General features: G+C 37.9%; 1 protein-coding gene across 1 annotated transcript in view; it reads right to left on the bottom strand.

Moving 5' to 3' along the window:
• Positions 1–25,653, bottom strand: part of COL25A1 (collagen, type XXV, alpha 1) — a 701,437-nt gene that overhangs the window by 116,065 nt on the left and 559,719 nt on the right. Inside the window, exons 13-15 of the mRNA XM_006881095.1 lie at positions 15,225–15,278; positions 12,931–12,957; positions 8,137–8,181 (exon numbers count right to left, since the gene is read on the bottom strand). Coding sequence (XP_006881157.1) covers positions 8,137–8,181; positions 12,931–12,957; positions 15,225–15,278 — 126 coding nt within the window. The remainder of the gene's footprint in view (positions 1–8,136; positions 8,182–12,930; positions 12,958–15,224; positions 15,279–25,653) is intronic.

Here is a 25,653-nt window from a genome sequence, read left to right as displayed (position 1 = left end):
AAGCAGTAAATCACATAGGAAGAGATTGCTCATCTTTCTCCCACAGGGCTGCTGGTGTATTCAGATTGTGCCCATTTGGAACAGCAGTGCATCTCCTTACACCAAGCCATCAGAGCTCCCTTCCTACCAGGGACCTTAGCTTAGGGATGGGGAATAGAATAATCTACCATGGCAGTCTACCTAGTGGGCTCTAGTGTCATAGTCGTGTCATAGTCTGTACGGAGTTGCTCTATGAATCCAAGGTAGTGGCTCTCTGGTGATTGGAATCAACAGTGGTTGCATGAGAAGAAGATGACTAATCTTATTCTGTAAAAGTTATAGTCTCCAAAAGCCTACTGGAGTGTGGGCTATGAGTCAGTTCTGACCTAATGACAATGAGCTTGAGAGTTTTTTGAAGCCATTATAGAGTTTTTGTTTATTCAGTTGTTTTCTCCTTTCCACTGAAGAATTACAACTATCTATTCCATTATCCTTTCTCCATACTGACTCAATCTGTGTGCAGAGCATGTGACTGGAGAAGCTGGAGCTTATGAAAAAGAATGTGGCATCAGGTTTAGAGAAAGACTCATCAACAGCCTATGTTATGCAGATGACACAACCTAGCCTGCTGAAAGTGAAGAGAATCTGATGCACTTGCTGCAGGAGGTCGAAGACTACAGCCTTCAATAATGGATCACATCTCAACATTTAAAAAACAAAAATCCTCACCACTGGGCTAATATTTAACATCATGATAAATGGAGAGATTATTAAAGTTGTTGATGATTTCATCTTATTTAGATTTATAACCAAAGCACTCGGTACTAGCAGTCAAGAAAACAAAAAATGTGTTGCATTGTGAAAATCTGCTGTCAAGGATCTCTTCAAGGTGCTGAAGAGCAGTGATGCCAGTTTAAAGACTAAGGTGTGCCTGATTCAAGCTATCATCTTTTAAATTATTTCATGTGGATCTGAAAGTTGAATAACATTGACAAAAGAATTGACACCTTTGAACAGTGGTTTGGAGAAGAGTACTGAACATCCCAGAAACTGTCAAAAGAATAAACATATCTTGGGGAAAGTGGAGTCAGAGTGTTCCTTACAGGCAAGGATGGTTAAACTTCATCTCAAACATTTCAGACATGTTGTTAGGAGAGGCTAGTCCTTGGAAAATGACATCATGTTTGGAAAGGTAGCAGCAGGTCAGTGAAAGAGAGGAAGATCTTCAACAAGATGGATTAACTCAGTGTCTGTTGCAACGGGCTCGAATATATCAAGATGGTGAAGAGAGTACAGAAGAGAAAAAGGTTCTGATCTGTTGTTCTTAGGATTGCTATGAGATGTAGTTTACTTGACAGCACATAGCAATGACAATGATTCAATTATCTATGGATTATAATAACCATGATGATGACGACTACAAAAAAGATTCTAAGGAGTAGCTGCTGCATGGTAGAATAATGAGCATTCTTGTCATGAAATGCCATGCAACATTTATGCTGAGTGAACTAACTCTGGTGCATAGTACAAATACTGTATAAGACCACTATTGTGAAAAGAGAAAGATAACCAGTGAGATGTTTATGGAAATATAAAGAGGGAAGGGAAGAGGCCAGAGGGGTTGAGTGTGGGATTACAGTGTTGAAGAGTTTGGTGGCTAGAGGGAGAAGGGGCGGGGGGGAGGGGGTGGAATGGACATGAGTGAAACACATTTTTGTATTTCTATTGGACTTTAGTCTTCTGATAAGATACAGTCCTTGTCCTCACAGAGTTCAGACCCATACATAACAATTAATTATAATATAATGCAATTAATATTGAGACAGTGATATGAACTGAATCCCCAGAAAAGGTCAAGAAGTAGTGACTAACTTCTCCCCCCCTCCCCACCCCATTCATTCATGATTGCACATTTTCCTCCCTTCCCAACTTCTCCAGTTCACTTTTCTCTTTGGAAAAAACCAACCAACCAACCAACCAACTTTTCATTGTTGTACTATCCGCCCTCCCCAGTTCACTTTACTATGAGGCTTGTATTCTGGACTGTTGTCATGCATATAATACCTATTCATATTATAGTGAAATGTGCAAATAGGTGGAGTCAGAAAATCAAAGGGGCCAAACTAGCTCAGTATTTATTTTATTTTTTAAAATTTATTTTATTATCTTTGTGTGTGCACCATCAAATCAGATCTGACTGGTACTGGAGGAGATTGAACCTCCTTCTCCAGCAGAGCATCTGGTGGATTTGAACCACACACCTCAGGGATTGCAGTGCAGCTTCCTGCCACTAGGCTACCAGAGCTCCTTCAGTATTTTTTAAGCTCAAATAACTGAAGAACCATTTCAAGCCTCAAGCTGCAATACTTAAGGATGCTTTAGGCAGAATATTAAATGATCCAGGGTGAGATAAAAGAAGATTGAAAGAGTATACAGAGACTTTATGCCAAAAGGAATTGATGGACACAGATTAATTTCATGAAACAACGTATGAGTCAGAGCTTGTGGTGGTGAAGGAAGAAGTTTAAGCAGCTCTGAAAGAATTGGTAAAAAACAAGGCTCCAGGAATTTATGGCATACCAACTGACATATTTTAACAAACGGACGCTGCCCTGAATGTGCTAAGTTGTGCCAAGAAGTCTGGAGGAAAGCCATCTGACCAACTGACTGGAAGAGATCTATATTCATTCCCATTTCAAAGAAGGTGATCTAACAGAGTACGGAAATTATTGAACAACAAAATTAATATCACATGCAAGCAAGATCCTGCTGAAGATTATCCCAAAATAACTGGAACAGCACATCAAGAGATAACTGCCAGATGTGCAGGCTGGGTTTAAAAGAGGCCTTGGTAGTAGGGATTTTGTTGCTAATGTTATATGGATCTTGGCTGAAAGCAGGGAATACCAGAGGAATGTCCATCTGTGTGTTTCATTGACTATGGAAAGGCATTTGACTGTGTAGATTACAACAAACTGTGGCTGACTCTGAGAAGAATGGGAATCCCAGAACACTTGATTTGTGCTTATGCAAAACCTATACTTAGACCATGAGGCAGTGTGAGAACAGAGTAAGGAAATACTGCGTGGTTCAAAATCGGGAAGAGTGTATGTCAGGGATGTGTCCTATCTTCATACATTTTCAGTTTATATGCAGAACAGATTATCCGAGAAGCTGGGCTCTATGAGGAGAAATGGGGAATCAGGATTGGAGGAAGACTCATCAACAATCTGCATTAGGCAGATGACACAACCCTGCTTGCTGAAACTGAGGAGGGCCTGAAGTGCATTGCTGCAGAAGGTCAAGGACTGAAGCCATCATTATGGATTGAAGCTTAACATCAAGAAAACAAAGGTTCTCACCACTGGGCTGAGTAGCAGCATCATAATAGATGGAGAAGAGATTGAGATTGTTAACAGCTTTAGTTTGTTTGGCTCCAAAATCAAAACTCTTGGTACAAGCAGCCAGGAAATTAAAGGACAAATTGCATTGGGAAAGTCTACTGTCAGAGAACTCTCCAAAGTACTGAAGAGCAATGATATCAGTATGGAGACTAAGGTGTGCCTGATTCAGGCCATGGTCTTTGTAATTACTTGCTACGCACTGGAGAGCTGGACAATGACCAATGACTTGGGATGATGGAAGGAGAGTTGATGCCCTTGAGCTGTGGTGTCGGAGAATATTGAATATATCATAGACTGCTAAAAGAACGAACAGGTTCTTTCTAGAGAGGGTGAGACCAGGCTGCTCCTTGGAGGTAAGGATTCTGAAGTTTTGCCTGACATTCTTTGGACATGTTGCAAGGAGGGACCAATGCTTGGTGAGGGATGCCATGCTTGGGAGAGTGGAGGGACAATGCAGGAGAAGAAGACCCTTGATGAGATGGGTTTATCCAGTGACTGGGGTAATTGGAGTAGGTGTGTTGGAGACAGTGAGATTGGCACAGGATAGAGTAGGGTTTAAGGCACATAGTACATAGTACCTAGGGTCATTATGAGTCACAGTAGACTCAAAGGCACATAGCAACAACAACAACAGCAACAACATATTCCTTTTAAGCAGTTCTTTTTCACATCTGTTTCAGTGCAGTGTACATTATTTATCCCCTCTTATTTTAATTTCCTCCAGTGGCATTACACAGTATTTGTCCTTTCGTGACTGAGATAGTTCACCCAGCATAATATCCTCCAGGGTCACCCATTTTGCATATTTCATGAGTTCTTTGCTTTTCAGAGCTGCATAGTATTCCATTGTGTGAATATAGCACAGCTTCTCTATCCATTAGCTTGTTTATGGGCACTTGGGTTATTTCCATCTCTTTGCTATTGTGAACAAAGCTGCAATAAATATGGGTGTGCATATATCTGCTTGGGTAGCAGTTCTGATTTCTTTAGGGTATAACGCAGTTTGTTTTTTATTTTTAAAAAGTTATGCAAGCAGGAATGGCATTCTCTTTCTAAACAACATGCCTCCGGTAACTACGAATTTTGTTAAGTGTTGATAGTTGTAGAGAGGCTTCAGGCATTTTGTTCAGTGGGTCGCAATGAGTCGTGCTGGACTCAAAGGCTAGCAACAACAACATGCAAGCTTAGAAAGTTAATGGAGAGTTGTTTTAAGTCAGAACTGACTCTAGGACAATAGTTTCAGTTTAAATCTATCTAGAGGAAATGGAAAAAACATTCATGCTAAGAAAAAGAATTTTAAAAGATTCAGTAAACTGGAAGGTGAATGAGGTTGGAATGTGAGCATGTGGAGATAAGGAGCTTAGGGGAGGAGAACATGAGGCCAAAATGTTGTAAATGAAAGAAGTAATATGCTAAATTAGAGAATGTCCAACACTGATTGGGTGGGATTAGGTCTTCTGCTTAGAGTTAAAGAAAAAATAGATCATTAAAGTGATGAATCCAAATATGGACTCAGAGTTTGCAAAGCAAAGATCATCAAAGATGCCATGTAAAATGGAAGTGGGAAGACTGTGTATTTGTAGGAAGGTAGACTGCAAGAACAGAGAACGAAGCCACATACAAGTCATATCAAGAAAATGATGTGTTCTGGGCAAACTCCCTACTTTCAAGTGGAGAAAAAAATGTTAACTTAATTTTTAAATTATTCTTATTAGAAGTATTACACTCCAAAGCCTGGAACATAATTCTTCAATAATAACTGTATACTCAGGTAAAATTAGTCTTTGGCAGGGTATTTTTAAATTGAGAATATACCTTAGTTGCTGGCCACAGGAAAACCCAGCCTGGTGATTTTTACTGGGTCCACAGCATTTCCAGATGACCAGACTGGAAAGGTTTAGATTGCTTTACCATCCAAAGGCAATGAGTTGGATCAAAACGGGGTGGGGGGGGGATCCTATTAAAGTGAATCGGTCAATGACGTAATTTACTACATCAATGGCAGAAGAGTTTTTTCTTATTCCATGTCTCAAACTTGGTAAATGATGAATGAGTTTCACATACTGAACAAAAAAGCTATAAGAAGAGTGTTTTGAACATGCTGGAAACAAATTATATGACAGAAGCAGGAAATGTTTAAAAAACACATCAAAAATTATATTCCAATTACAGCATTCTCCAGGACGATTGCTACAGATCAGATTACATATTATTCACTACAGATTCCTATTTATAACATCCTGTTTAGACCCCTTGAAAGTTTATAGAAATGATTTCCGTTCTAACTGGAGCATACCTTGTACTTAATCTCGGCTAATAAACCTTTTTGTTCAAAATGAAGAACAACCAATCTAGTTGATTTTAATTTTCATGTAGTAAGAAAGACTGACATTTATTAAAAGTTTACCATGTGTGATTCAGCATGGTAAATTATTTTCATTAATATAACAAAATAAAAATAGTATTCCTTTGAGATAAGCCCAGTCTTTTAAATTAGTTGCTCTACTACTGAAAAATTAAATATTAAAAATTCAGTATTAAAGAAACAATTATTGTCCTAATGTTCTAAAAATAAAGCTTTAAAATACATTTTCTAAAGCATAAAATTCTCTACATTGATCTGTATAGGCATGGTTCAAACTTGGCGCATATTATTTACACTGTAAGAGATTACTCTGTTTAGATTTTCTTTCTTTTAACAGAGGTAGGTAGTTAAAACCAGACTGTGAGCCAAATCCAGCTGCCACCTCTTATTGAATGGCTGATGAGCTAAGAATATGTCTCTATTTTTAATTGTTGAAAAATAATAAAAGGACAGTATTTTATGACATATGAAAATTACATGAAATTAAAATTTCAGTATCCATAAATAAAGTTTTATTGGAACACAGCCACATTCACTTGTTTATATACTGTCTATGGATGTTTTCTCCCTGCAACAGCAGAGTTGAGTAGTAGTGACAGAGACCATATGGCCCATGAAACCTAAAATATTTATTTTCTAGCTCTTTATAGAAAAAGTTTGCTGACCCTTGCTTTTAAGCATAAATAAGAAAATATAACATTCAGGTTTATTTATCTGAGGTTTCAAATTTTGGCTTCAAGAGTAATTGAGGTAGAACACTGCTCTCATTAATAATAAACATTTTTATGCCATATTTGATTGCAGTGTGGTACTTATTGAACAACAAAGTTAAATGGGCGTGCAGCAGTATCTGTCAACTGGACACAATCTGTCCTACAACAGGGCCATTTGGCCAAGTCTGGAGACATGGCTGATTGTCCAAACTATGGGAAGAGGGCTGTAGCTGATACTGGCATGAAGTGGACAGCAGCTAAGGATGTTGAAAACCAGTCCACAGTGCAAAGATGGACCTCTACAACAAAGCATTATCCAACCCACAATCCAATAGTGTTGAAACTAAGAAAATCTATGTACAGGAAACTGAAAGTCTAATCTAATTTCTAGACTGACTCTAGTTGAATATAAACACAGCTGCTGTTTAATGACACTAATTCATTCCTACTATCTGTGCCATGCTTATAGTAATATTTACAGGAATGAGAATGAGAAATTTATCTTTTATAGGTAGGTAGGTTTTTATGACTAACCACTATCTATCTGTACTCTAGTAATTTCCTAAGAAATGTAGGCTTACTTTTCTTTTTCTATTGCTCAATTTCTTAATTTGATTTAATTTCAAATCAAATTGATTTCATTACATGTTCAGTTTCTTGAAAGATTTTCTTAATTTTTAACACATGGCCGGAAATGTGTGTCAAGTTTAAAACCAAACCAAAGCTTGGTGTCTACAGTGAAAGACTGATGAAAAAATAAAAAGAAAGAAAGGCAGGAATATGAACCACAAGACTAATTTACTAATAATTATGTTAATAAAGTGCTAATAATAGGGTTTTTAAATATAAAAGACACAAGCTAACTAAATATCCATTCATTAACTTGATTTTGTTGAAGCACGTTTTTAAGATAGCATTAACAGTTTTAATCAAGTGACACTAATTTAAATATCACCCCCATTTCTGGCATATTCTCTTACTTGTATCAACTATGAACAATAAATGGAAACTGTGCCCTGTGCTCACACACCATCATGCTGAAGCCTCTTGTTGCAGTCACTCTGTCAATTCATCCCACTGAAGGTCTTTCTCTCTTTTACTGACCTCATGCTTTTGCAAGCTGTTAGAATTAGGAACAATCAAGTCACTTCAGAACCTCTGATTTCATGGTTTTTGATACAAAGATTATATCACCTTTGTCATGAATGTGTATTTTTTTCCCTTGAAAGTCTTATTACTGAAAATTTAGCTACTTTGTATTATTTGTGACATATGATTTTCCTCTCAAAATATTTAACTTTTTAGTTAGCTAGAAGCTGATAGAATAATCAAATATTTAAATCTTTTCTAATCCTGAACAATTTTCTCTGACTCTCTCTCTCCCATACACATACATCAGGAAACTATAATTTTGTTATATTGTTGTTATTATGAACTGTTAAGTCAGACTCGACTCCTAGTTGGCCCTCCCTCAAGTGTTCAGAGGCTCTAAGTCTCAAGAGAGGAGGCTTTCCATCTTTCTTCCATGGAGCTGCTAGAAGATTTGAACTGCTTATCTTTGTTTGGAAGGACAACTCCTTAACCACTAAGTTACCAGAACTCCTTCCTATTTTCTTACACATGTAGTTAAAGTTCTTGCTCACTCACATAACATTTCATATTTCACAAATCATACCTTTATGCCTGTGTCACCTTTGGGGCCATTTTCTCCAGCATCCCCCTGAGGAGAAAAAAAAGGCAAAGAAATAATACATGTATGATACATTGGTGGCATTAAACAAAGGCTATTTTTCATGATTTTATGTGTTCTCTCATAAACACTAAGTTTTTAAAACACTACATATTAAATTATCTTGTAAATGTCCTACTGAGCTAATATACTTTTACTTGACCAGCTGCCTAGTATCAACTAGTACAAAAAGAATTTATTACAGTGGACAAGCAGAGCAGTTTTAAAACTCTTCCACAATAACAGAAAGAAGGTGGTTTTATGATTGTCCGCAACAGCTCATCCTGGCACTTAAAGCCTACTTAATCCTTTCTCTCTTCTGCTGAGACCTTCACACACACTCTCTTGGCCTCCTCCGGTCTGCATCCTTCTTTGTGTCATTCTTACCACCTGGCCTCTGTCTTTTCTTTCCCATTCTGTTTGTTTAAGACCTACCCTTGACTGTCACAGTAAACCGGCCTACTCTGAGGGTAATGGAAATACCAGAACATTTGATTGGGCTTATGTGAAACCTATGCTTGGACCAGGAGGCAGTCGACAGAACAGAGCAAGTAAACGCTGCATGGTTCAAAATTGGGAAGGGTTTGCGTCAAGGATGTGTTCTATCTCCATAATTTTCAATTCATATGCAGAAAATATTATCTTGGAGGCTGGGCTCTATGAGGAGAAATGTGGCATCAGGATTGGAGGAAAACTCAACAACAATCTGCATTATGCAGATGACACACCCTGCTTGCTGAAACTGAGGAGGACCTGAAATGCTTGCTGCAGAAGGTCAAGGACTGAAGCCTTCAATGGGGATTGAACCTTAACATCAAGAAAACAAAGATTCTCACCTCTGGACTGATTGGCAGCATCATGGTAGATGTGAAGAGATTGAGATTATAAACAGCTTTAGTTGGCTTGGCTCCACCATCAACACTCTTGGTACAAGAAGCCAGGAATTTAAAGGACAAATTGCATTGGGAAAGTCTACTGTCAGAGACCTCTCCAAAGTACTGAAGAACAACAATGTCAGTCTTGAGACTAAGGTGAACCTGATTCAGGCCATGGTCTTTGCAATTACTTGCTATGCATTGGAGAGCTGGACAATGACTAGGGATAATAGGAGAATGGATGCTTTTCAGCTGTGGTGCTGGAGAAGTGTACTGAATATACCATGGACTACTAGGAGAGCAAACAGATTCATCCTAGAGAGGGTGAGACAAGGCTGTTCCTTAGAGGTAAGGATTCTGAAGCTTTGTCAGACATACTCTGGACATGTTACAAGGAGGGACCAGTCCTTGGAGAGGGACATCATGCTTGGGAGGGTGGAGAGACAGCACAAGAGAGGACGACCCTCTATAAGACAGACCAATTCAGTAACTGTGGTAATGGGGGTAGGTGTGTCAGAGACAATAGGATTGGCACAGGATAGAGCAGGGTATAGAGCTGTTGTACATAGGGTCGCTATGAGTCGGAAGCATCTCAACGGCAAATAACAACAACAACAACAACAACAGCATTGTGTCAATGTGTCTCTTTGAGGGTCTCCTTTCCCTCACTGACCCTCCTCCACCTCTTTAAGCATTTGGTCCCTTTCCCAGGAATAGCCTGTCTTAGCAGCATGCCCAAAATCTGAGATGTGGCCTTGCCATCCTTGCCTCTGAGGAACTCTCTGGCTGTACATAGCTGTATGCTTTCCTGGCAGTCCATGGGATAGATATTCAGTAGACATAGGAGTATTTCTATGGGATACTCTTCTCCAGCTCCACAACTCAAAGGAATCAGTTCTTCTGTCATGATTATTCACTGTTCAGCTCTCAGAAGCATAGCAAGTGATTGAAAAGACGATGGCCCATGCTAGATAGTAAGAGAGCTGAGGGAGAAAAGAAGCAGGAGCAGCTGACCCCAAGAAACAAATAGGTTTTTATTAAGTAGACATGAGAGGGATGCCATGCAATTGTGCACAAAATTCAGGATGCTGTGCAGGCAGACAAAGGCAGTTTCTTTTTATCGAGGATGGAGATCTTGTGGCCTAGTGGTAGGAGGTTGTGCTGCAATCCTGACGGCACACAGTTTGAATACACTAGCTGCTCTGAGGAAGAAGAATGAGTAATCTCCTCCAGTGTTATTAAACTGCCTATGAAAACTTGCTGGAAGGTCAGTACACAATAATAAGGAGTTCAGGAGGGGTTGATAGTTTCCTTGGGAACTTGGGGGTAGGAGTCTCATCAGGATGTGATCTGAGGTCTGTATCATGATATTGTCAAGCCTTATCAAGATATGGTCAGGCCTGGGGCTATGTCTTTGGGGTGGGTATGGAACTTAAACATTCTTCCTCCAGCCTGAATCAGGCACACCTTAGTCGTCAATCTGATGTCATTGCTCCTCAGTAATTTGGAGAGGTCTCTGACAGTGGACTTCCTAGTGCAAGGTACTGGATGTCTTAGTGGTAATGAACTGTGCTGCCAATTCAAAGGTACTCAATTCAAATCTAACCGTTTCACAGGAGAAAGATGAACAAGATTGTCCCATGATGTTTACGGTCTCTGAAAACTCACTGGAGAGTCAGCTGTGGGTCAGTTCTGACTTAACAATACACAGCAACAACAACAAGGTTGACCCAGGAACCCTGTTGGTGTAGTGAATTCCATGCTGGGTTGCTAACTGAAAGGTCTATGGTTCAAATTCACTAGCTGCTCCTTGGGAGAAAGATTAGCAGTCTTGAAAAGATTCCCAGGTTAGAAACACAATGGAGAGTTGCCAAGTCACAACTGACTTGATAGTAAAGAGTTTTAAAATGAGTTTTAATCATGAACAAAATAAGTTTGTGAAGTGTATATTTCCTTAGTTATTGTTTGTATATACCTTTCTGCATTGAAGTCTTCTCTCTACACAAAACATGCATTGTTTTGGAAAACCTTCCTTAAATTCTGTATTCTTTAATTTAAGTCTTACCAAATCTGCTATAGTGGAAATGTCATGCATTTGAAAGCACGGCTTGGGGCCTAAGCTCAGCTCCAGCACCTCCTGGGCAAATTAGAGTGCAAGTAACCAGGACAGTATCTGGCACACAATGAGCCCTTAAATGTGGCAGCCATTAGCAATAACAACGCATTATTGTCCTTACACCCCAAAGGCTCGAGTGCCCTTCTCTCTAGCTTCCTAGGTGGTCACTTTTCCATGTATGAAAAACATTCCTTAAAAGAGAAACTATTGACAAACACTGCCTTTGGAGAGGATGGATGAGTAAGGGAGACATTCATATTTTTTTCTTTCTCTCTTTTTTCCCCACTTATTGTTTCATATAAGCATGAAGTTAACCATGTTAGGCGTTTGTCTTTGGCAATGGATGAAGGACAGCAGCCCAGGCGGGGCCCGTGCAACCCTGGAACACTCCTGGACCATGGAATGGCTCCTTTTCCCTCCTAAATCCCACACAAAAGACTCATCTGATGCCTAATTCATTTCAAGTTAATTACTATGAACTGGCAGCTTGCCAGAGAAAAGTACTGGTGATCTGTTATGACAGATCTTTGATACACAGCCTATTAGCAGGCTTTTTGGAAAAATTGCTTGAAAATCCCTTTATTAATAAACAAAACTGACCTTTTTAGGGAATTTGGCTCAGAGTGCTTGTGAAGTGACGGGTTAGACTGAGCCATACCCTCAAGAAGTTGTGTCTCCTATCCCTTCATTGTGTTCTTCCACGTAAATAGATGCATATTTGTTTTTACTTTGCTTTTTTTTTTTAAATTTAGGTTGTTTATTTTTCATTTCAATGAACATCTACAGAGATTTTGGGATTCCATTCATTCATTGTTGCACCCTTCTCTCCGCACAAACCCCTCCCCCCTCCCCCCCATTTGCTCCTCTCCTTGAAAAGCAAAAGAAAAACTCCCTCATTGGTACACAATCCACCCCCCACCCCCGCTGAAAAAGTGTTCAAATAGATCAAGAAGTTTGCATGATCTTTAGATGAGCTTCTAATGGGATAAGGATTTGTTGGGAAGACCAGAGACCATTTATGGATCACATTAGGTAGTATTTTGGTATTTTCCTACAGAAAAGGTATACTTCTCTAGCAGTTTTAAACAGCATGTTGTTGTTGTTTACCATTGAGTCAAAACCCATCGCTGACCTTTCAGGGGGATTTTAGGGGCAGTTAATTGCATGGGAGGAGATTGCCCTTCCTTTTCCCATGGAGCAGCTGGTGACCTTGAACCATGTGCCTTGGGGAATGTAGCACAGCTTCTTGCCACTAGGCCACCAGAGCTCCATTAAACAACATGAGAACTAGAAAACAAGCATAGCAATGTGCGCTGGGAATCTAAAAATAATGAAGACAGGCTCAGTATGGAAGGGACTCTATGAAACATTTCACATACAGAACTTCGTTTCTCCTTTTGTTTCTCTTTTTTACTTTTTATGGGAATTCTTTCTGGGGCACCTTTCAGTGTATTTGCTGAAGGTAAACATCTGTATCCTTTTAACCTAGTGACATAAGATGCAGTAGAGAGAAATGTGGATTTTTGGAAAAGGATTGGAATGGCATTAGTGAGTAGTTAGAATAGAAATGCTGCAGTCAAGCCTAGGGATTTTTGAAACCTATTCAAAAGCCTAACATAGAGTGTTTAAATTTGTTCTTTCTCTCTGTTTCTTTAAACCTTTAAACACACATCTTTGTCTACATATTTCAAGGAAACCATTCTGTTGGAGAGGAAGAGAGAAGAAAAATACAGTCAGAAAAATTCTTACCTTTTCTCCTCGTTCTCCAGGTTCTCCCTGAGCAAAATGAACAAGATTGAATGGAAAATTATACAATGAATAATTAAAAAGTTTCAAAATCAAATATTGATATTGATTGATATCACATGAGATATTGAGCATACCCTGGTGGTTTGGTGTAACATGCATTGGGCTACTAACTAAAAAGTCATTGGTTTGAATCTACCAGTCACATGGAGGTAGAAAAATAAGACAGTTTTTTCCTGTTAGAATTTATAACCAGGGAAAACCAATGATGGGTTAGTAGGAGTCAGAATTGACTAGATGACAGTGGGTGGGTAGGAACATATTGGGCAAGTGTTCTACTTGATGATATATAATGTCCATATGCAAAAAACAAAACAAAACAAAACCAGGAGATGATTTCCTAGAGAATTCTCTTACTCTCTCTTTCATTGCTGTCAAGTTGGAACTAACTTACAGTTGACCCTCCAGGAGATTTTCGAGGCTGTAAATTGCACCAGAGGAGACTGCTCATTTATGTCCCATGGAAAACCACCAGATAGGCACTGCTTTGGGCCTAGCAACATACAGATGATAGTATCCAGTACAATAATCTTATTATTTTTTTTTTTTTGCTTTCAAAGGATTAAAGAAAGATATTTTAAGATTATAATCTAGAAATGGAAAGGTACACTAAAAAGAACATTGCCATGGTGATTGGAGGTCTTGAGAGGGTTCTTAAAGAGTTTACTACTTTCCATTGGCCCAAATGCAAACTCGATAAGATAGATAAGCACATTTGTCCATAACGTCTTTTATACTAAGTACATCCTGGTGATTCTGCAGTTTCTTTCCTAACATAAGTATATACATCCAGTTTTGAACTAGATCTTTTCCAATTTCAGGAGTTCCCTTTAGCTGGTCAGTATCTAGAATGTTCCAATTTAGGTATATGTTGGGAACCACTGATATTTTCAAGTGAAATGTTGATTTAAGGCAGAATATAAGTGAATTTAGAAAAACTGTTCTTATTCAAAATGATGGCCAGAATAGCACATGGACTAAAATGTAAAAAATCTATTTTGATGAAAATCTCACTATCATTTTACTAAGGAAGGGGTAAAGGATGGAATGGGAGAGTTCTGAAGGAAATGCACCCATTGTAACAAAACTTCACTTATGCAAAGCTGAGTAAGTGTTGCCATGAGATCAGACTATTTCTTACTATATTGTTTTTAATTAAAACCCACTCAAGGAGTCAGTTTGGAGGCAAGTCTCCTTTCATTGCCTGAAGCTCAGCCTGACCCTTTGGCTTTCTGAATTTCTGGCCACTTCCACTGCTCAACATCTATCCTGATGGTCGCTAGGCAACACAGGAACGGCATCATGAACATGCACTAAGCATTAACTGCAATCATTTGACTTTTTAACATGGAACAAGAAAGAGAAGATGACAGGAAAATGGCTGTAGTCCCAGAAGGAATATTTTCTTTCCCCTCTTGCAGGACAAGGGACAGGTCTATAAATTTTAGGTCTGCTCTAGACTCCTGTCAATAGCATTGTGATGTGTAAAATCAGCTGACAGGCATTTGTGAGTACAGATACACCCCAGCACAGCTGATGGGATTAGACATTAGTTTTTGTACTTCAAGGGATGTTCACTCATCAAAGGATTTGGGATTTGTCTGCCTGTTTGGTTTAAATGAAACTGTCACCAATCTTTTTATATTTAACAGATTCATTTGTTCTTCAAGAAACAAAGAAAACTTGCAATCCAAAAAAATATCCTCATTACATTTTTTCCCCACTTAGTAATTCAGGACTATGTCCATCTTTAAATTTTAAACATGCCTCATCTCTATGCTGCTCTTCATATGATTAACTTCATTGCATAATGGCTTGAGGTAGCCAAATACTGAGAGACAGTCACAGTGGTACTGTATGCATTATTGTTAGCTAGGTGGTGTTTTTTTTTAAATCTCATGCCATTTTAGGTTGTATGGATACGGCTTGTCTTTAACTGCCCATTAATTGGTGAAATTATAATAGTTTTATTAGAAACAAGAGCTTTCTTACATTATTTAAATAACCCAGAGTAAAGATTTCAGACAGTGCTATTCTACTTGATATTTTGCATTTTTCATGCTGATGAGAATCACAAACATAATTTATTCATTAGTCACAAAGCTCTGGATTGTAGCAAAGTATAGTTTTGAAAAACCCTAGAAGCACAAGCAGTGGGATATAAAACATTGTAATGGTTTGGAATTTGATGGAAATTTATATCTCAAATCACTCTGCTTGATTTTATTTGAACTGACCTTTGATCCTGGTATTCCACTCTGTCCTACAGCTCCAGGTAGTCCAGGATCCCCCTCAAAATGAAAAATAGATATTACTAAATAAAACAGAAAAAATTAAGACAGCGTATACATTGTTATAGGAGAGAATAATCTAATAATATCCCAGAAGCCAGTGTGAAGAAGTATAAGTACCAGTGTAAATTCTAGTTTGCTAACATAATTCAAAATCATATGTCCAAATATCATGATGTAAAAGAATTCTTTGCTCAGTCTTTTGTCTACTGAGAAAGCTAAAGCAAGTTAACAATGGAAATTAATACCTAGCACCCTATTAGGGACACTGAAGGCATCAAGTATTTGTTGAATGAGTTCAAAACTTCTTAAAAATACAGAGATCACTTAATAGAAAGTGGATGAGCTTAGGAAAATTAAGACTGAATAATTGGTTTTTATATTAGACCTAGAAAAATTATCTTTTCCAACTCTGAATTTTTAAGGACATGCACATCTTTGAACATATAATTAATCACTGCATACATAGTTGACACAGAAGTAAAACATGAAAATGGTTTTGACTTTTTCAAATTTCATTGTACAAAGAATTCATATCAAGTATCAAAATATGTGGCTTTCAGTATCCTCATGATTTGGTGTGAAAAGATGCTAGCCTTTAGACTAGAAAAATTTCCCATTTCAGGAAGGTTATTACATGTCTTTTTAGACATGAAAAAAGGCCCCTGGAAGGCCCAAAAGCAAAGGAAAGATCCCCTGGTCATCCATGTTTCTACGTAGCTAACATTTATGTCAACTGTATTATATTTTCACTTATAAAATATCCCCCTAAATCTGTCAGTACTGGACAAATGTCTTCTTTACAAAAGGAGTAAAGTTGTTCCTTTCTCTCTCAGTCATTGTCATTCAGTAGGGACTAACTCATAGGTGACCCTCAAGGAGGCTGTAAATTGCACAGGAAGAAGTGCTGGTGTTCTAGTGCTAATAAGCTGTGTTACAATTCCAAAGGTCCATGGTTTAAATCCACCAGTTACTTCATGGGAGAAGGATGAGCAATCTCCTCCAGAGTGATTTACTGCCCCTCAAAACTCACTGGAAAGCCAACTATGAGTCAGTTCTGACTTGACACAACAAATCTCTCAGGAAGAGATTGCTCATCTTGTTCAGAGAGGCCTCTGACAGATCTGAACCACCAGAGAGGCATGGCCTTTGGCTCAGCAGTGTAATTCCCTATAGATTACATCAGCAGAGCACCTGTTTCCTTAGTTATTTCTAAAATAAAGCGCATGAAGAGCAGAGATTGGGCCTTTTTACTCTTGAGTTCTCAGATTCAAAGCGTGCAATGCTGATAATAAGCAGTAACATTTCCTAAGCACTTATTACCTGTCAAAAAAGTTTATTTCTTTTTTCCATAAACCTTTACCAAAAAAAAAATGACTTAATCCTCACAAAAAATTATAAGGTAACAACTCAACTCATCCCCATTGAGTCAGAACCAACTCATTAGTTGACCCTCTAGTGGGTTTCTGCAGGTTGCACAGGAGGAGACACCTCACGTTTCTCCCATGGAGTAGTTGGTGGATTTGAACTGCCTGCCTTTGTGTTGGCAGTACAACTCTTTTTCTACTGGGCCATGCTCAAGATCAGTTTAACAGGATGAGCCCTTTACTTCATGTTAAATTACTAAGTGAATGAATAAATCAACTAGTTGTTATAAATTTGAGAAAGGTAAATGGTAAATATTTCTCTCCTCACTCTCATTTGCCTTATATTCCTCATTTATAAATGTTCTTCCAGAATATTAAGACACTTGCTTTAAATAATATTTGTACGTCGCTATGAGTCATCTATGACTCAACGGCACCTAACAATAATAACAACAACAACAACATAGAGAACTACGTTGGCCTAGTGGACAGAAAGTTATGCTACCAAGCCCAAGGTGGGTGATTTTAATCTGTGGCCCACAGGCCAGGTTTAAATTGTGTTTCTGTCAAACATTCTTCTAGGTGGCACAGCACTGGTCTGTGCATTGCTGTACACAGGTAACTTGTGGTTGCTGTGATGCTGAACACTGTGACACTGATGTGCCAAATGCAATAATGGTTACCCATGGTGGGCAGTGTTTGATGGAGCTTCCTGATTAAATCAAGCCTGGAAGCAGGAGTGGTATCCACTTCTGAAATGGCTTGCCTCCGGAAACTCTATGAACAGTCCTAAGGCCTTTTGTTCATAGGGTCGCTATGAGTTGTCTATGACTCAATGGCACCTAACAACAACAACAATAACAACACAGGTGTTTTATGCATACTTGCCAATTAAACTAAGCAATGTGACATCTGTGTTATCTTTCTGGGAGAAGAAAAGTGTTTTATGAATATTATACTACATTTTCATAAATGACAGTCTTAACCTCCTGCATTAGTTTTATACAAAGTGATGCTTTAATCCTCACTCTGGCACATTCTTTGATAAAAGGACCAGAAAAAAAAAAGACAGAATAACAGTAGGCATTATGGAAAAATTTTGATATGCTGTTGTACACATAAGGCATTAGAACTTAGAAGCCATACACCTGAAACAGGGCTCTCCTTCAGTCTCCAACCAGAAACAAAGAGCGCTCGGGTTTGCTTTCTTCAAAGAGTACATAACAGGATGCACTAATATCATAACTCATGGTTTAATGCAAATAAGAAATGCTGCCAGGGAACAATACAAACTTTGTTTAGAGTTTCAAAGAATAACCATGGTAGCCAGAGTTACTTAAAAAAAATGGTAAGCCTCTGGAACTGGACAAAATACACACTGAGATTTTGAGGCAAGGAAGAGAAATGTTGCTTAGATATCTGTATAGCATCCTCCCTAATATATGAACATCAGGGGATTCCCACTTGTTCTTCCCTTTTTATTTGATTTCATATATTGTGAAAATAATCTTTTAACATACATGGAAAAAAAATACATTCAAAGTTTCAACAGCCTATAACAGTCTGTTTTGTTTCTGTCTTTTTTACATATGTTTAGGTATTTTTAACAATTGTAAGCCTTCCTATACACTCTACTGGTGTGCTTTTTCATTAGCTTTATAAGATATAGTTTTTTTATGATAGTCTATAAATTATTTCATTATCAGCTATGCAAAGCAATCCCCAACTGCTGCATATTCAGGTGTTTTACAGTTTTTCCTGTGAAAGATTAATAGAAATAATTCTGTGATATATTGGGATTTTTTAAGAACAACTTTTCCCATAATGATAGATTTCCTAGATTTGTTTTATTTGTTAATAGAAAGATTTTATGGTAGTAGCTGAATATTTCCCAATTGCTTTCAAAGTTTCCCTGAAGGCTTTATTTTACTTTCTCTCTATTGCTATTGCATGTTAATTCCATGCAAAATGGGATGAAAGGGTGTCTGTCTTCTTGCACCCAGTACAGGATCAGCTGTAGATGAGAGTGTGTAATCCTTAAGATTTTTACTGGCTAATTTTTTGAAGGGAGTGCTGATGGCCTAGTGGTAAGCAGCTGGGCTGCAATCCCAAAGGCAAGCAATTTGAATCCACCAGCTGCTCCTTAGGAGAAGGATGGACAATCTCCTTCCATGTGATTAACAGCCTCTGAAAACTCACTGGAGGGGCAGCTATGGGCCCGTCTGACTCAACGGTATGCAACAAAAATAACAACAATTTTTGGAAGTATATCACCAGGTCTTTCTTCCTAGCCTATCTTAGTCCAGATGCACCACTAAACCCTGTTCAGGATTATAGTAACATGGAAGGCTTTCCTGAAAGACACATTGTACATATAGATGAGGGGCAGGAGCCAAGAACTGAACCTGTATGGAAGGGGAGAATTCTACCACTAAACACTAGTGTCCACTACCTCTGGTTTTGGATTTTTGGGGTTTTTTTTGTCACAACCTCATAAGTACTGTGTATCATATTCTTAGTTATTTCCTGGTGCTATGTCAACAAGCATAAAGATAGAGGTATCACTACAACTGATGTTGTCTAGCTCAGTAACTCATGAGTGTCTTGAAGTGGAGTTAGATCCTTCCAACAAGATTATACAGACTTCTTAGTAATGTTTTATCAATTCTAACCACATAATAGTACATTATATAGTTGCACACTGTTTAAATGCAATATTTTTATATGAATGTTAAGAAAACTTTACTGTAAAATCTTTCTATACTGAGTTACATTATTAGCCCATAGAGGACTTGGGAAGCTCTGGTGGCATAGTGTGTGGGGTGTTTTGTTGTTAACCTAAAAGCGGTGTCTCTTTGGCAGCTCGAGCCCATCAAGAGCTCCACGGGTAAAAGATGGGCAATCTCCTCCCTCTGTTTTACAGTCTCTGAAAACCTGCTGGAAGATTAGCAATAAGTCAGTTCTGACCCTACAATGATGACAGATTTTTTGAGTAATGAAGCAGAAGCCTTTTAAAATGCTTCTTTTTTTCCTTTAATGACTAGTTCATAATTAAAACAGTTTCGTAAGTTTATAAACACCAGTTACCACAATATTGAGATTGTTAACAGCTTTAGTTTGCTTGGTTCTACAATCAGTACTCTACAATGGTACCAGCAGCCAGGAAATCAAAAGATGAATTGCATTACTAAAGTCTGCAATAAGGGACCTCTCCAGAGTGCTGAAGAACGATGATGACAATCTGGAGACTAAGGTGCGCCTGATCCATGCTATAGTCTTCACAATTACTTGCTATGCTTCAGAAAGGTGGACAATGACTAGGGATGATAGAAAGAGAACAGATGCCTTTGAGCTGTGGTGCTGGAGAAGAGTATTTTATATACCATGGACTACCAGGAGAATAAAGAGGTTAATTCCTAGAGAGGGTGAAACCAGGCTGCTCCTTGGAGGCAAGGATGCTGAGGCTTTGTCTGACATACTTTGGGCATGTTGTAAGAAGCAACCAATCCGTGGAGAGGGACATCATGCTTGCGTGTCATCCTTGCATAGGGGCCATGTAATCTTTTCTGTATCATTTCAACTTTAGTATATGTGCTGCTGAAGTGAGAACAGGGACATCATTCTTGGAAGAGTGGAGGGACAGTGCAAGACAGGAAGACCCTCGGTGAGATGGACTGATTCAGTGACTGGAGTAATGAGGGTAGGCATGTCAGAGACAATAAGGTTAGCACAGGATAGAGCAGGTTTCAGGGCTTTTGTACTGAGGGTCGCTATAAGTCACAAGCAAATTGATAGTACATAACAACATAAAACAACCACAATATGATGGCTAAAATACTGGAAAATTTGACAAAATAAGTGGCTGCAAGAAAACAACAGTATGTTCTTGCAGTTCATACAGACAGCGCCCCCTAGTAGGCAGCGTCATTCATTACTAGTGATTGTTCTGAAGGGTGTGCATAAGCGAATTCAATACGAAAATAAGGTGATTTTACAAAGCTTTGTAGCCATATTGATACATATGAACTGAGCTTGTTAAAAATTCCCTTACTGCTATAATTAGCTGGAAATATTATATAAAAACAATAAATTTCTGCTGCAGTATGGCTGAACGTCTCCCACATCACCGTCTTTGGCAGTGTTGCCCAGTATGATCAAAATCTCCCACATTCTGCTCCATGAAGAAGAAAATAGCACCAAGATTGGAGGATGATTTAGAAAAATCTGCCTCACTCAGACAAAATAACCTTATTTGCAGAAAATAAAGAGGATTTGAATTTACTGACAATGAAACTAAAAGATTATAGTCTTCAGTCTGGATTGTACCCCAACACAAAGCAAGACTCATCACAACTAGACCAATAACCAGAATCATGATAAGTGGAGAAGAGACTCAAGTTGCCAAAGATTTAATTTTACTTGGACTTACAATGAACACCCATGGAAGCAGCAGTCAAGAGATCAATGGATGCCTTGATACCACTGTACAAATTAGAGCTCTCCAGGTTCAATTTTACATTTGTTTGATCACTTGTAAGGTATCTCAAACAACTGAACAGTGAATAAAGTGAGCTGTCTCCTGAATGAATCCAGGAAGAGTGAAAAGAAGGAGGAAATTACTAAAAAGTGCTTTACTTTTAAAATAAATTATATCAGGAAAAAAAATCTTTGATTCCATGTATATGAAATATCCAGAATAGCTCAAAGGGGAGTGAGGAGTTAAAATGTGAACAGTCATGGGCTTTATTTTACAGTGATGGAATGGTTTTGGAAGTAGAGAGAAGTGGTGGGTCCACATGATTGTGAATGTACTAAGTATCACAGGACTGTTCAATTAAAAGGATTCATTTTGTGTTCTGTGCATTTCACCTCAATTTAAAAATGAAAAAGGGAAACACTTTCAAACCTAGGCTAGAGGTCTCTGGCACACTCTGCTATTATCCAGGTTGTATAAAAAGAAGTATAAGTAACACAGCCAAGCTACAGGATTCTGGGAAGTGTCAATTCATTTATTACAGTATAGTAAAAATTCATGAACTACTCTCTGTGTGCGGTTTTATGGGATGTGAAGATGAAACAGGTAAGAAAGGCACCTTTGTCCAAAGAGCTCGTTTTTGAGAGGGAAAATAGATATATAAGGTAAGATACAACATAAATAACTTATGAGGACACATATCTTATTTCAACATAGTTTTCTTGTACTTCCTGAGATAAATAAGCATTATACGCCAATATCAAAAGGAAGTGCTATTGAGAAATGAGTCACATTGTAATTTAATGTTCTTTCCAGATAAATTAGAATGACAAATATTAATATTATAAGGAATCTTTAAATGAAGTTACATAATTTTATATACTCCTTACAATAAAAGTGTACACACAGATAAAACATATTAGAGAGGTGAGACTAAAAAGTGTGAGTGTCAGGCTTTTATTGTTGTGGTCATGAATGGGATAGTCTTGATGTTTTTAGTAAATCTGCACATCTATTTCTAACTGCATTTTTATTCACAAATGATGAGGACAGTGACAGCTAACATCTTAAACTGCAGTTAGATTGATGGAGTTTCCTCTCCTATACTTCAAATTTTGTGGCTACTTCTAGTGTATTATTCCCAAAAGACCATTTGCCTATTTAAGCTGAAAATAAGTTGGACTGACTTTGAAGAAGGATGGCTTGCTGCATTCATTTTTTACTTCTAAAGAAAAAAAAAAGTCTTTAGAACTTCAGTGTAAAGCACAATGCAAGGCTTTGACAACTATTTCAGGTACTGTTTTTCAAGGACAACTTGAAAAAAAGACTTAATTCAAAGGAACTATGAGTCAAGATTCAGTGCTAAAAGGTCATTCAGGTTCACTTCAGTCACAACTGTGTTCCAGTTTAGCAAATGGAGGTCAGACTGAGACACAACTCTATATTTTTAATAAAATGCAATTTTACATTCGCCTCATCCAAATGGCTTTGCTTCTTTGCAGCACTGTATTTTCTTTTAACAAAGGGCATCTAACTACCAAACAAACTATTGAGGACTTTTACACATTTAAACTCCCAGCCAGAAAACTATAAGAATTATAGGAATTTATCCTACAAAGATATTTTTTTATAAGTATATTAAAATCTATGCTAAATATTTTCATGAAATGTTGTTTGTAGTTACTAATATAAAGATTTTTAAATTTTTTTCTTATTAATGTCAATGAAAATTTACAGAGACTTTAAACAAGATCTGTTGGTGACTGTTGAAAATTTCTAGTACCAGACAGTACAGTTCAATGACCTCAGAGAATAGGGGGGAAAACCCAAACAATCCAGGGATTCTCTACTCTTCTAACATGTTGGTTAATAAAGTTTCTCTTCCTGTTCCAAAGGTATCTTGGTTTGCATGCTTTTAAAGATTGGATTGTATAATCCTGAAATATGTGTTCTCTGAAAATATGTGTGTGTCCTCCTAAAATGTGGCTGGACCATGATTCTTAGTGGCTTGGCAGTTACAGAATGATGTAACCTGACAGTTATATAATGATGTAATAATCTTATAAGATAGGATATGATGTGATTATCCAGGCAGTATTAAGGAGACAGAGTGGGATATATAACATCCTTATTCTATTCATAGCCTGATCCAACCAAATACACAGAGTCTCCTTGGAATGTGGCCTGAATAATTTTGATGCCAAGACACATGTTGATCTCCAAGGAAGGCCAGGCCCACAGATACAGAAAGAAGACAAACACTTTTCTTCAGAACCAACACACACACACACACACACACAGAAAAACTGCCCAGAGAAGGCTTCATGTGTTTGACACTAAGTCTCACAAACTATGCTCAAATAAATGTCTATTTGTTAAATGTCATTCTTCTGTGTTTTTTAAATTATAACAGTAATAGATAACTAAGATATGCTAAATTGTATATTTACTCTATAAACACATGTATTTTAATGTGGCTACTTTACAACTGCTAAAACCAACGAAATGAATGTATAAAAAGACTGCTAATATACCAGTAAATTAAAAGCGTAAGGTGAGGAATGTACAAATCTCTAGAAAACTTCTGTATAACTGAAAAGAAACTATCAACAAAGATTTTCCCCCCCCTCTGGGCTTTTGGCTTTTTCAGGTTGGGAGATAACAGAGAAGGGCAGGTGGAATAAAGAAAACTTTTAAATTTTTATTTTAATAAAAAAATATTATTAGATAGCAGATACAGTCAGTAGAGAATAGGAAGATCTAATAGTTCCTATTAAAATTCACTAATAAGGTCATGGGGTTGCTGTATTAGAAAGGTATTAAGACTCGTTTAGAAAGAAAAATTGTGTATTTTATTTAATAATGCTTTTGAATAGAAAACAACATTGCTTCTCTTACTTTTTTCTCTTTAAACTTTGTTGTAAATAATAAAATCTGCATTTGAAAAATGAGGGAAGTAAGGCTCAGAGAAGTGATATAACTTATTAAACATCACAAAAATACTGAATAGCACACTTGGGATTTGAATTCAGGCTCTCCTGAAATCCTGTTCTCTGGGTACTACCATGTCTGTCTGGGAACCTGTCTGGGTTGGAAGCTCAAGTCTGCCACTTACTAACTTGATGACTTTGGACAAAATAACCCTCCTGAATCTCAATTTCCTCCTTCATAAAGGGGAGAGAATATAATGGTACCAACCTCACAGAATTGTGGTGAGGATTTAAGTTACCATGTAAGCACACAAAACAAAGAGCCATGTCTGGCTCCTAATAGACACTAAATTATTTTGTAAATAAATTCAGGCTTAAATGTTAGTAATCATTACACATTGCTCTTGTTGTTTGCTCTGGATAAATTCAGGAGTCAGAGAAGAGGATTCCAAAACAAATGAAATAGCTCATACATTGGCTGCACTGTTGCTTGGCTGCTAACTGAAGGGGGGTGATGAGGACCCACCAGCTGCTTCACAGAAGTTGTGGCAGTCTGCCGCTGTACACGCCTTGGGAGCCAAACCGTTCCACTCTGTCCTATAGAGGCACTATGAGTTGGGATCAATTAAAAGACAATGCATTCAATTTTGGGTTTTTGAAAAAACATTGTTGATGTTTCAGAGTTCCTGGTGCCTCAAACAGTCAATGGGTTCACTGCTAACTACATATGTGGTGGTTTGAGCCCACCACAAGGTATCCTAGGAAAAACTTTGGCCATCTTCTTTCAAAAAATAAGCCAGTGCAAACCCCATGGAGTACAGGTCTAATCTGAAACACAAGGGCTCCCCAAGAGTTGGCATTAAAAGGACTCAGTTGCTGTGATGTTGATCTGACTCATGGTGACTCCCTGTGCTTAGGGCAGAACTGCATCTATAGTGTTCAGTTTTCAGGAAAGCAAATTTCCAGTTCTTTCTTCAGAGACACCTGGTGGCGGTGTGGTGGGGTTTGGGTGGGGGGTGAACATTCAGCTTACTAGATGATTTCTCATTTCAGATTCCTTAAGATTTCAAAGAGGTATTTTAATTCAAGTCCTTTACAAATTAAAGGGGCTTTGGTAGTATAGTATGTATCTAGTTGCTTTGCTCACCCAAACACTGCCCATCTCTGGCACTTCAAACTCATCATAAGCTCATAGGGAGAAAAAGCTATTTAAAACCTTAGAAATCTGATGGTGAGTTGGTTGCTCCGAGTTTGACCCAACAATAAGGATTGAATAGATAAGTTTGGTTAGCAGCTGAACATTTTAACCATCTGAGGCTAATCCTGAGATTTAGTATGATGGTTCACTTAAATGTCTGTAGTGTCCCACCACATTGGAAGTTTCATAAAGTGAGAAGCAGTTTTATGTCAGAAGCAGCTTCAGTGCTTACATGGTGCCTGACACTTGGTAGTAAAGGTTGAATAGATACTTGAATTAATAACTGAAAATCCAATAGGAGGATCAATGAATGCTTTTAAGAGAAGTTTTTAAAATAGCTTTCACCATGCTATGTTTGTTCTGAACTCAGGGGAGGGATTGAACAACAATGAAACAGTTATTTATT

The sequence above is a fragment of the Elephantulus edwardii genome, unplaced genomic scaffold (genome assembly GCF_000299155.1).
Source record: "Elephantulus edwardii isolate Elephantulus edwardi_28Jun2011 unplaced genomic scaffold, EleEdw1.0 scaffold00012, whole genome shotgun sequence".
NCBI lineage: Eukaryota > Metazoa > Chordata > Mammalia > Macroscelidea > Macroscelididae > Elephantulus > Elephantulus edwardii.
The sequence above is the reverse complement of the archived record's forward strand: the minus strand, read 5'-3'. Positions and strand labels throughout refer to the sequence as shown.